The sequence below is a fragment of the Trichogramma pretiosum genome, unplaced genomic scaffold, assembly GCF_000599845.2.
Source record: "Trichogramma pretiosum strain Unisexual culture from Peru unplaced genomic scaffold, Tpre_2.0 scaffold47, whole genome shotgun sequence".
In the NCBI taxonomy this organism is placed as follows: Eukaryota; Metazoa; Arthropoda; class Insecta; order Hymenoptera; family Trichogrammatidae; genus Trichogramma; species Trichogramma pretiosum.
In genome coordinates, this window is record NW_019640859.1 from 1,253,386 (window position 1) to 1,265,804 (window position 12,419).

A 12,419-nucleotide genomic window follows, 5' to 3' on the forward strand; every position below is an offset into this window, starting at 1 on the left:
TTTTTGGCATTGTTATATTTAAACGAGGACGTATTTCTTGATCTTAGCAAATAATTTTAATAATTCATAAAATTAACTTAAAGTAAAATTTCAGTAAGAACTATAAAAATCAAATCTCTTGCAGTATAGATATTACATAGTTATTTATTTATTAACTTCTAACAACTTCTTCGTCCATCTTGAAGCAAAATATCAGATAAGTAGCAAATAAGATATAAATAAAACAACTGTTTTCAAGTTTTATCTCGAATATGAAAATATGCACTTCTCAAATCATTGCCCAGTTTATTACTACAGATAAAATATAAATTATATATAATAATTTATGAAAATTATTTGTCTTTATTGAGGAAGCTCTAAATGTTGATTGGTTCCATATATGTTTTATGACCCAAGAAATTAAAATAAATAATAATTTAATCATTAAATAAATTTCGAATACTATGAAATTAACCATATGAGGAAATCTAAGTTATTTACTTTTGAGCGATTCTTAGTTCATTTAATCTCGATAAAATTTTGGTAGCTACTAAAATTATATGCAAATTTAGAAATTTATTTTCCATTGCTCTGGTTTATGCACCTTAATATCATTTAGAGCACTTGATGAAGTAAATTTTATCACATTACGAAAGTCAAATTTTGCTTCATATATATAATATGTTTCTCAATGCTTCTTATAACTATTATTTGAATGCCGCAGAACAATACAATTGTTCTATTAAATCTCTTTTGTAATCTATTTAAATCTATATTTTTGAAAAACTGTCGGATTCATACAATTGCATTTATTTTTTTTAATACTTTGGTACTTGTGTTCAATAATATGCATTTAAAATTCCACTCAAATTTTATCGAATTGAAGAAAAAATATTTTTGGCAAGAGTTTTAAATGATTTCAGGACGTATAAAATTATTACAAATATTTCATTTAATTACAATAAAAACGCTAAGTGGTGCAAATAGCCCACTCTAGTTTACATATTTTTCATTCAAAATTGGCATTACTCAAACAGTACATGGTTCAATTTTTCAGTAATATAAGTATTGAATAAGATATACATTATCTTCCGGTATGTGTAATCAATAATTGACAATTCTTTATTTTGCAAATAAAATCTGATTTGAAATTTGGATAAACTTATGTCAAGTTTGTAGAATAATATTTTTAAAAAGGCGTTTATTAATAATTAATAGTAAGCGGAAAAACATTCGCATTTTTATCATCGCAGGCAGTGCATGTGGAATAATCTTGCTCTCAGATCCATGGATTTTTTCAATATGAATCTGTTATAGTTGCGAAAGCGTATGGCGAATTTCCATGTTCGGGATGATTCCAAATTTTAGTAGCTGGCAAGATCAGCAAAAGTTTGGTCCATTTCATCGGCAATAGCTTTGTACTTACTGCGTTCATTTATCAGATCGTCTGCAATTCAATCATAAGAATCGAGTGTTAGTAAAAACGTCAATACGTATAAATTATAATGAGGTTACTTTTGTTGAAAGAATTGAGTAAAAATAATTAACACCATAGATTTTTACCTCTAATTAAATAATTTTTTTTATTCATAAAAAATACTCAATCACGATGAAAATATTTTATATTTGCTTATATTCATAACAATAACTGCGTACTTATGAATGCGAACTTAAATGAAAAAAGGGATTTTGATAATAGAACACATTAAATCTTGAATTTGGAAGTTTCTGATTTTACAAAATGTGCATACTCTCAGTTATCTATTTTAAGACCATTATACAGCAGAATAAAAAACTTAAACTATTCTCAATCCAAAAAATTTTTGTATTTAAAAGAAAAGTTTCGTCCATCCATATTAATTCTCAAGAATTGGATTGAGAACAGATAAGGAAAATTTGGAAAAACTAAAATCAGATGAAAATAAAATAAAATAAAATAAAATACCTTAAATGTCCAAAGTTGAAAAGAACCTTCGGTGCGGATAATAATAATTTAAAAACATCTTCACGTAGGTGTGGAATATTGTAAGCTTTTCAACTCTTTTGTTATTTTAATTCAACAAATTTTGACCAAAATATTGTCAGTGAAAAATACGACGTTTCAAGCATAGAAGATCGCGAAAATATCGAGACAATTGGTCTTTACTCAACATTCTTTATTCATCTATTCTAAATTATTGCCAAATTTGTTTTTTTAGGTCATTGAATAAATGAACGACAATGATTAAACGAATTCATACATAATTTATTTAGCAAAATAATAAGTCTGTAAATTATTTTGCAAAAAAATTTTATTATAAAATTCTGTAGAGCTGTGCACTGGGGTAAACAATTATCTGACACATACACCAATAGAGAATAATAAATAAATATATAACAGTAAAGTGAATTTATTCGGTCCTATCGCTTGTTGAAACCAAAAATAAATAATTTCTAACATAAATATAGGTGATCATCTGGTTTTTTTAAAATTTTAATTCACACGCTTCAAGGTATTGAATGAATCAATTATCTTATTAATAAGACACGTAAATATATATTTGCATCAACGTTTATAAAGCGGTGAAAAAACGATACAACATAAATTATATAATTTTCCAATTTATGTAATTTTCAACTCATGGTAAATTTTATAGCGATTACAATATTAAAGTAATAATAATTACGAAAAGAGATAAAAAGGAAAAACAACGAGAATGTGAACATATTTTGAAGTGGTGATGGATATGTGAGACTGGAAAATCACGCAAGTCCGTGCTTACATTATATATTAAGTTTTAATTATACAGTATTACAAGTAATAATAATTATTATAATTATTATAACGATGAATTATTGTCATAAATATTATGCAGATGCTGTTGATTAACAATTGCTGATCATGATAACAAATTTTTTGGTAGTAGCTGCGATCGACGGTAGTGACTTTTGCCACGATTTTTTCGTGTAATTTTTGGCTTTGAATGATTTCTCGTTGTTGATTTTGTTGTTTGACGTGCGAAATATTGATGTTGATATCGCAAAGCTTAACCAACCAATTCGGTAAAGGTGAGATCCAAATCGTCGCAGATGTATTTGTACTTTTCCTTCTCGTGAACGAGTTCGTCTGAAAATAATCAAGATGCAATTTAATTCTGATCTCCTCATCACCAATACAATAAATGTATCCCTTTGTTAAAGTAAAACCATTTCCCAAGATAATATCGATTTCTTTACCAAATTGTCCATGTTTGTGTATCCCTTATCCAGACTTATTACGTTGAAAAATTAAATCAAACTTACTGCTATTAAAATGATGGTAATGAAGCGAAAATGTATAAGCATTTATATTTGAAGCGTTAGTTGAAGTAGCTATTAGTTGAGTTTTAAACTCCGTAGAGTTCTTGGAACGCATTGTCTAAGCCATCGCCAACCTCCTTGTATTTTTCTTTTTCTGCTACCATCTCATCTAAAAGCAGGCGCAAATCCACATTTTTGAGAACTCAATCAAAGCGGATTTTAGAAAAGTCTTAAATAAATTGATGTATTAATGTTTCAATTTTTTGGCAAATAGCGTCAAAGAAGTTCACCTTTTCGTGTAGATAGCTGCTATGCAGCAGGCATGTAAGTAGCAGAAATCAAGAATAAATGTGATCGTTATTGTCTCACACGATTTTACAGAAAATGTATTATTAGGTAGTCCAAAAAACAAAAGTCTCAAAACACTACTTACCTTTCAAATTTAAATTTGTTCACTTATCCTGGACCGCGATCTATTTTGATACTTTTCACACATAAAGTTTCATTTTTTGTTAATGCTTACGATGGATGGATTTATCATTGAGGGATTGTATTAGTGTGGAGTCGAGCGCAAATTATGTCTAGAGTTAGTAAATGAAAATCAACGAAATAAAAATAAAAAACACACTTCAAAATCAAAATATATATTATAAACATATTTATAATTGTAGCAATATAGTTAATATTACAAAGTGTTATGATCATTTCAATAGTTTATTTTATTAAGTAGATCAACATATTAAACGATATATTTCGATTTTTCTCATAGAATTCTTAAATTCACTAATTATATTAAGTTAATAAAAAAAAATAACGACTGAACGCGTAGAGTCTTGTATTATAGTAAATCCTGTTATCTATTTTTTGATCATAAACTTTCGTATTCATGTATACATTATTTTCATTATTTTCAAAATTCATACATTTAGTTTATTGATAAAAGGCAATAACGCCATCGCGCAAGAAGAAAAACATAAACGACTCTAGGCTTGAACATAGAGAAATGTATATAGTACAAAACGAATTGATGCCCTCTTTTATGTGCCCTGTTTATTATGTAAATATACATAATTTTGTATAAATTGAAAGTTGTGGTTATAATTTTACAATACTCAGACTTTGAAATACCGGAATTTATAAAATTACTTTCCATAAGTTACATTAAAGTAAGGTAAATGTGATTTACACATCTAAACAACAATGTTCAAAGTACACACGAATATGATTATTCACATGTGTAAGGGAGATTATTGTTTTCGATTTAAATTTTTAAATCTGCGTATACACGGCTAAAAATTATTCAAAGCAATATAATGCTATAAATTACAAAATCTACTATAATCTCAAAGAACGAACAATAGAAACAAAATACGTGTTTAATGAAATAAAAAGTATACATACTATATCATTTCTCAAGTTGTATAAAAATAAAGAAGTTAGCACGTTTAACTTTACAGTAGCAAGCAACAATAAACGCAACCCGGATTTAGTAGAACATAACCGAAACACGAATTGCGTCAGTATATATAATAAACTAGAGATACATTCAATGGAAGTTCAATCGACGGAATGTTTGAATTTATGTTTTTTTTTACAATTGCACGATGCAGCATTATTTATTTGCACTTCAATAACTAAAGATCAATCTAGTTTAATTTGATACAAAAAGCGTAAAAGCTCGTCCTGCGATATCAAATGTCAGTTCATTGTAGGTAATAATTTGAATATTTAATCGATAAATAAAAAATTTTTTATAATAGATTTTCTAATGAAACCTATTATTTAGGTTTAGGTACTTTGCTTGATTATTACACATAAGCGGTAGTTTTTAATTTAGCTAAAAATTACCGAAACTAAGTGATAATTGTAATATCCAAATATATCGTTTCAATTATAATTTCAATGAGCGCAAATATAAACGCGAATCATTAGTGTAGAGTAGATGCACTGAAAATGCGTTCGTGATTTAGCCTAACACACGAATCGGTTTAATTTGTAGGACGGTATATGTAAACGTTTTTGTACATAAATCCTCTCGAATAGATCTTCGTTCGTTAATTCCATCTATGGTATATGTGTCGCTTTGCTTTGATTTTTTTTCAATACAAGGTTAGATCTCTCTCGGTAAAGAGTGGCAAAGGCAACACACGTACGACTAAAGACTGCAGTGTTTTTATATTATGTTTTGTTACATTTGTCCCTCAGTTTTCTGTTAAGACGTTTTGCACCACATTATAAACCACGGCACGCAGGGATAATCAAGCGCATGTGTGTTTACATATTCTGGATGTCATGTAGGGTAGCCTCCATCTCATCCTGCAGCAATTTGTTTTTTTTTCTTTCGCCAACAAGGTCGTCTGTAAATATTACTTGTTAGGGCCAGTCTCGCGATAATGAAAAAGATTAAGCGTAAAAATTGGCCGAGCGATCGATTGTTAATTTATTATTTCTCACGTTATTCAAAAATCACGAAAAACACACTGAACAAACACAACTTTTCAGAGACAAAAGGTCACATAAATGTAGGCAAATAAATTAGATTATTTATTTGAAATAATTTTTTACATTTGAAAGAGTAACATGTACATGCAGAAACTATTTCAAATAAATAATCTACTTCTGAATTGGAGTATTTAGTTGCATTTATGGCAAAATTAATATCAAACGCTTGGAACACCTTAGAAGGCTATAACTTACTTGTATATCTCGATATTTCAAAATTACGAATGATTCTAGCTTAAATTTTATTCAATAATAGGTAATAGCAAAATGAGCGAAGTAATCGAAATTGCAAGTATTCTTTGGCATTAAAAGTTCGACTATTAACGCTTATCTTGCAATCAATAGAATTGTAATGGGTTTAAGTTCGAAAAAATACACACCTTCAAGCCTGTCAACTTCCTTCTGGAGTTTCTGCACGGATCTTTCAGCAAACTCAGCGCGAGCCTCAGCCTGAAAAATATTGAAAATGTAATTAGTAAAACGAAATATGTGAAATTTATGAAATCAATGCTATTCCCAAAAAATGCAATTATATTTTGGGAAAACATCTTCTTTGAGAATAGCTCTGATTTTATTTTGATATTATTTCGTTAATTAAACAAAACTCAACACGGTTTTTGTTAATAAATCATTCAAAAGCTCATGCTTTTCAGGATTACATATAAGCAGAAAATTGTCATTTTACACACGCAGACTCCATACCTCTGATGATCTAGGCACATTTACCAGATTTGACCCCTTCATCTACCTTTCTATTTTTGATTATATCATTTTCAACTTGAATTTAATATTTGAAAAAAGTATTTTTGAAGAAATTTTATTTCAAGTTCGGTAGTTTCTTTTACAATAAACTAAAAAGTGAAAGTAAATAACGCGTTTGAATTTTACTAAATATTTTTAACTGAAGAATTTCTTAAATTTTCAATTTTGACTTTTTTTATTCTTACCTCTTTCAATTGACTATCCAAGATCTTGACTTGTCTATCAATGGATTCTTCTCTCATTGTAGCCTTGTTTTTAAAAAAGCGTTTAAAAAAAAACACAATTTGTTTAGTATCAAAAAATAAAGCATTATTTAAATATTGTTTTATGGTTAATGCCGTTGTAAAAAAATTCAAACGTGTAGTAATTTGATTACAACGTACGAGTGGAAATAAAGCACAAGTACTTGTATGCATTACTATCACTTATTTGTGAGAAAATTACATTCAAGTGTTATTGGGGCCATATCAAAATCGAGAAAACATCAAGAACAAACGAAAGGCACTCGTGAAAGACGTGTACCTCCTTTAGACGGGTAGTCAAAGTTTTAATTTGGTTTTTGTATTCCTCCTCACGTTGGTTGGCCTGTTTATAATTTTTAACAATTAATTATTATCAGAATATTGACTATTTTGTAGAAGGATACTTAATAATTCCAAAATTCAATAATTTACACGACGGATTTTTACTTAAGAAAACACAAAGTAAAGTAATTTAAAGGTAAATTGAATTTATTGAATTTATCCGTTGGAACTTATGAAAAATTGTAAACAAATCTTACCTTTTCTTCCGACACTTCAAGAGATTTAAGGTTGTTGCCAACGACACGGAGTTCTTCCTCAAGTTCGACGATTTTTCTGAAAAATTAAAATTGCGTAACATAAGTATGCATCATTAATCGCTCATGACGTTCAGTAAATTAAAGTGCGACTCGAATAATTTAACTTCCGATGAGTATTCAAAGATTAAATATTTGAGTCTCTTAGGCAGGCTTTTAAATATTTAAATTTACTTTATAAAAAATACTATGAACGTCTTTGGTTGAAGTTACAAATGATTTTTACTCACATTATAATATCTTTGAAAATTGAGTAGTAGCATTTAATTTTGTTCAACAGTAACTTAAGATTTTGTTAAATCAATATCTGAATTTTCACGTTATTTTATAGTATCGTTTTTGTCGATTTTTTTAGTTCATAATCCGTTTTCCGTGAATTTATAAAAAGATTAACAGATTTAAACTAATTAGAAGGTATTTTTTATAGAAGTAAATAATAATTTTTCTTCTTTAAAACTGTAATAATAATGCAAACTCAACAAAAAATAAAGCTCAAATAAAAAGCATGCAGGGGAAGCAAATACAGCTAACTTACGTCTCGGAGAATTCATTTTTTTCTTCAGCGCGTTCTAGGTCCTGTTCCATCATGACTAACTTTCTGGCAACCTGTGAGCAATTGCCAACACAAAAACAATCATGCCAAATGTCTAATAAAGCCAGTGCAGTTTTAATAATAGGTGTGAGGAAAGTTATGGACGAAGGAAAACAAAATATTTTTTAGGATATTTAAAGTTTTTAAAAATAAAGGAATATTAGTACAGCATTCGCCGTTGTGGTCCTTGATTCATCAGCTCTTCCAGTAAAAAGTGCTAAATTTGGATAAAAATAAAAATTGTATAGCTTGCAGGATAATGTTAGTTTTGACTACTTTTTTCAATCTAATCAATCTTATTAAAAACAATTTCCAAAGATTTTTTTTATGCAAAAACATTATAGTGTAAATTTAAAAGGCAAACTGCGACCTTGCAATACAGAAGAAATTGAAGTAGTCAAAACTTACATAATTGAAGTGCTCAAAAAACTAATTAATTAATTAAAATCTAGTTAGCTTAAATAACAGTATTGATTTTAATTAATATCATTCAGTCTATTCTTACTTTTAAGCGGTATTATGTGCACTTCCGATTAACTTAAATTAGCGGGACATAATTTTTTATGTAGGGACTTACACAAAATTAACGCACATCAAAATAAAAATAAAACGACCGTATTAAATTTAAAGTGCTTACGATTCACCAGCTTCGGCACGCTCCTCAGCACGTTCTAGATCAGCTTCGACCATGGCCAATTTACGAGCAACCTGCGTTAAAATTATAAGTGTCACAAATACTTTTTTAGACACGAATGAATTCTCTTGATGCACTTTCAAATGATGTTTAATGAAAAATCATGTTTTTCTTTTAGTTATTGAATCGAACAGACAAATGAGCAAATAATTGTATAACCCAGACTTTTATTTGTATCATTAATTTACATTATGATAATATTCATAGTTAAAAAATTTCATGAACTGAAATTCATGCTCTAACAACTCGTTTGTCTCTCTGATATTTTAAAATGTAATCAAAATTAAAGTCTTTTAGGATAAAAATTTGACACATTGCAATCACACGTTTTTAGTTAAAACTATGAGTCTTTTATGTATTAGCAATCCAACGGTGACAAGCAATTAGTAACCACTGCAAACGTAAAAAGTATTTCTTCTGAAATTTGTTAAAATTATAAAGCTTCGGTACGCATACCACTGAATTGTTCGAAGCTTATATTTAGTTGAGTAAAATCAAAAATAATTTAAATGCTTGTTTGTTAAAAGCATTTTCTTATGTTAAATTTAAAAACTCATTGTATGCATACCTATACAATAAAAACCTATTCACCGAATGCACTAAATGCATAACCCACCTTATCAGTAACAGTATAATAGAAGACTTATTTATATTAGTTAAAATTGAAAAAGGTTCGAATCAAATTCGATTATTAACCACGTCTTATCATTAGAATGAACTCAATATTAATATTTTCAATAACAAAAGCTACTATTAATCGCTTTGTCTTTATGGGACTTATAAAATTTAATTTTACCTAAATATATAGTTACTTTAAAACTCTAAATCATTAAACTTGCCTTTTTTAACTTGAACCCATATATAAACTAAAAATTCGCATGAATTATATAAAGGGTACTCAAAAGAGATATAACAATCTACATCAAGTCTTAAAAGGCAGCTCAAGCTTCAGCTGATAAGTCTTTAAAAAATCAAATATTTCGTTGTATTCGTATGAAAATAAAAATAAAATATTTTTTAGTCTTTCTTCGAGGAATTAAAAGTAAATGTCTAAAATATCAAACTGACAAGTATAATATCAACGATCCCAGACAATTTTGTAGCACCTTAAACTTTTGGAACATATAATAATAAAAGTAAATCTTTAACTAGTTCATACTCGTCATTTTGCAGGTATTAACCATCACTTTTCTTTTCATACCTCTTGCGTAAAAACTAGATAAAATTTATTCGAACCACTAACACTCGTTATCTTCCAAAACTTTATCCAAAAGCGTTATCGTCACTCATGAACACCGAGTGTGGTGGAGGACAAAAACCTACACGTGTTACACAACGTGCATCAATTGAAAAAGCACCACTAACTTTTACAAACTGCCTTAGGCAGTTTGAATTTTCTTCCTAAACACTATTAACTAGTAACAACTATACATTTTCCCCACTTTAGTTGCACGAAATTAATGACTTTCACGTCAGTTAGACACACATTGAAATTATGGTTAGGCACTTTTCTACTCGCGCTTTTGGCTAACGACTAGGAGCAGTTGTTGTTATTATGAAAAATTTTCACAGAAACACCACAACTAGCAGCAACTCCAGAAGGTTCGCAAACCTCATCGTATTTTTTATCGGCTTCTTCTGCTAGGAAACGGGCTTCTTTAAGCTGATTTTCCAGGGCGTCCATGCGCTCTTCATCTGCCAAGCTTCGGTTTTCGAGGATTTTTCGAGCGCTTTATGTATAGAATATATGTTTATTAGATATCATTATAGTAACAATACTTAAAATTACAATCTATTAATAATGAGCAGCAACTCAGCAACGGCATCAGCTCTGCAAGTTCTGTAAGAAACGATCTTATCCTAAGCTTAAACGACTATCATTGATTGCACGGTACTAAAATTATTTGGAGAGGAGTGGGAAGGATTCTAGGTTTTACTTATTTTGACAGCTAATTGCTGACAAAAACCCACCTCTTCGTATTTTTTGTCGGCTTCCTCAGCAATGAGTTTGGCTTGTGCCAACTGCTGTTCCAGTTGTGCCACCCGGTCATCTTCCATGTTTGTGCGATTTTCGAGTGCCTTGCGTATCCTAATTTGGGTTTCGTGGAAAATTTTATGGTTTTTTGATTAGTCGTACAGAGCGTTGAAAGATCTTTCACGAAAATTCGTATGTTTGAGCATGTTCAATTTGATGAGTGCGACGGCACTCGTTTCAAAAGAAAATTTTGATGACAGTGCTTGCTTTCAACGACTCGTAGGTATATTAATGAAAAAGGTAAGGAATTGATAACTTTTGTTATGGAAAAGCTTTGTCAAAGAGTTCTTAACTTACGCGGTTTCAAATTATTGTTGTGAAAAATATACTCTTTAAAGTATACAGCGATTCGAGAACTCGATATGTTATGTTTGTCGGCAAAAGTGTTTATCAAACATAACATTAAACTACAGGAAGTGAAATTCTGACGAATAAAAGATAAAATATAAAACAGAAATTTTAAATTTACAGAATTCAAATCATCTTCTCATTATTTTGAAACAATAATTTTTCCATTTACAAAAGCGGATCGAGGAGTATGAATCATAACAGAAAATAATGCCTTGAAGTTATTGAATCGAAGATTCAATTCTCCAAGCGATTTTTAGCCCTTTGAAACGTGTTCAAAAGCTTTGAGAGCGGCGTTTAATTATCATAGTGATTTCTTTTAAAATGAATTTATTAAAATTAACATTGAGTCATTAATAATTTTTTCTCTTCAAATTGACAATAAAAATTGATCAGTTGAAAAATGCTTCTCAGGGCTAAACCTTGCTCAAGTTATCAAACGCATAAAGATATTGAGTTTATGTAAAATAAATTACTATTAGTAAACCAAGTTCTCTAGTTTGGTTTAAAAAATAACTTTTTTCTAGAATTGATGTAAATTTAACATCGATCGAAGAACAATTAGTGTAAACATAAAAAAATTGCGTTGATAATATGATTCAAGGTATTTGGCTCGATACGCAGTATCGTCATTATAATCATAACACATAGAAATTAACTAATTTTTTTCACGATGATTTGTTCTATTGATTTAATTTTTTAATTTTTTCAAATCTGGCCACTTCAAAATACTTGTACTCTGTGTGCATAGATTATAATTAATAAAACTAGATTTAATTCGTTTCAAAAACTGTTTTCGCATTCAATATTTTGCTAAAAAATTTTTGAAACTAACAATCTCCTTAAAATGGCCAAAATTTTGACAAACTCGCAAGACATTCCAATATGTTCAACAAATTTATTTTTTACAGAAATTAAAGTTGTTAAAAATGTGATTATTTTAGATGTCACCTATAATTTTTTTTAAATAATTGTTGAAGCAAAAATCAATGCAGAAGTAGTGAATCGTTAAATTGTGTCACTTGAAACGTAATTCTAATTTTAACGAAACTACCAAAAATGATTTTAAATGTACTTTATTATTAGTATTTGATCATTAAATTTAAGCCACTTTATGGAAACTTTTTACGCAACTAAGTACAAAGTAACCAATCATGAAATTGTGCATACCGTTCGCTCTCGTCAGCGGCCTGCGAGGCTTCGGCCAACTTGGCAGTTGCCGTAGCCAAGCGTTCCTCTGACCTTTCGAGGTCTTCCTCGAGGAGTTGGATGCGTCGGTTGAGGGCTGCGACTTCAGACTCAGCCTGAAATGATAAAATAAAATAACGTTAGAAAATCAGTAAGCTTGTGTAATTAAAAATATATTTACATGATTTTGAGCACCAATATT

At 29.2% G+C, this 12,419-nt stretch overlaps 1 protein-coding gene across 22 annotated transcripts in view; it reads right to left on the reverse strand.

Moving 5' to 3' along the window:
* Positions 1 to 913: 913 nt before the first annotated feature.
* LOC106654442 (tropomyosin) overlaps positions 914 to 12,419 on the reverse strand; it is a 30,720-nt gene continuing 19,214 nt past the window's right edge. For 3 of the 22 annotated variants that reach the window (XM_014374318.1, XM_014374307.2, XM_014374323.2), the window contains 8 exons: positions 12,200 to 12,333; positions 10,259 to 10,376; positions 8,590 to 8,660; positions 7,304 to 7,379; positions 7,045 to 7,107; positions 6,141 to 6,210; positions 3,262 to 3,427; positions 2,993 to 3,085 (listed from right to left, as the gene is read on the reverse strand). In XM_014374318.1, the coding sequence (XP_014229804.1) occupies positions 3,345 to 3,427; positions 6,141 to 6,210; positions 7,045 to 7,107; positions 7,304 to 7,379; positions 8,590 to 8,660; positions 10,259 to 10,376; positions 12,200 to 12,333 (615 nt within the window). In that variant the 3' untranslated portion in view covers positions 2,993 to 3,085; positions 3,262 to 3,344. Of the gene's footprint in view, positions 1,427 to 2,252; positions 3,086 to 3,261; positions 3,428 to 3,886; positions 5,616 to 6,140; positions 6,211 to 6,707; positions 6,771 to 7,044; positions 7,108 to 7,303; positions 7,380 to 7,895; positions 7,967 to 8,589; positions 8,661 to 10,258; positions 10,377 to 10,617; positions 10,736 to 12,199; positions 12,334 to 12,419 lie in introns of those variants that run through there. The other 19 variants (XM_014374320.1, XM_014374313.2, XM_014374324.1 and 16 more) reach the window with 12 other exon arrangements.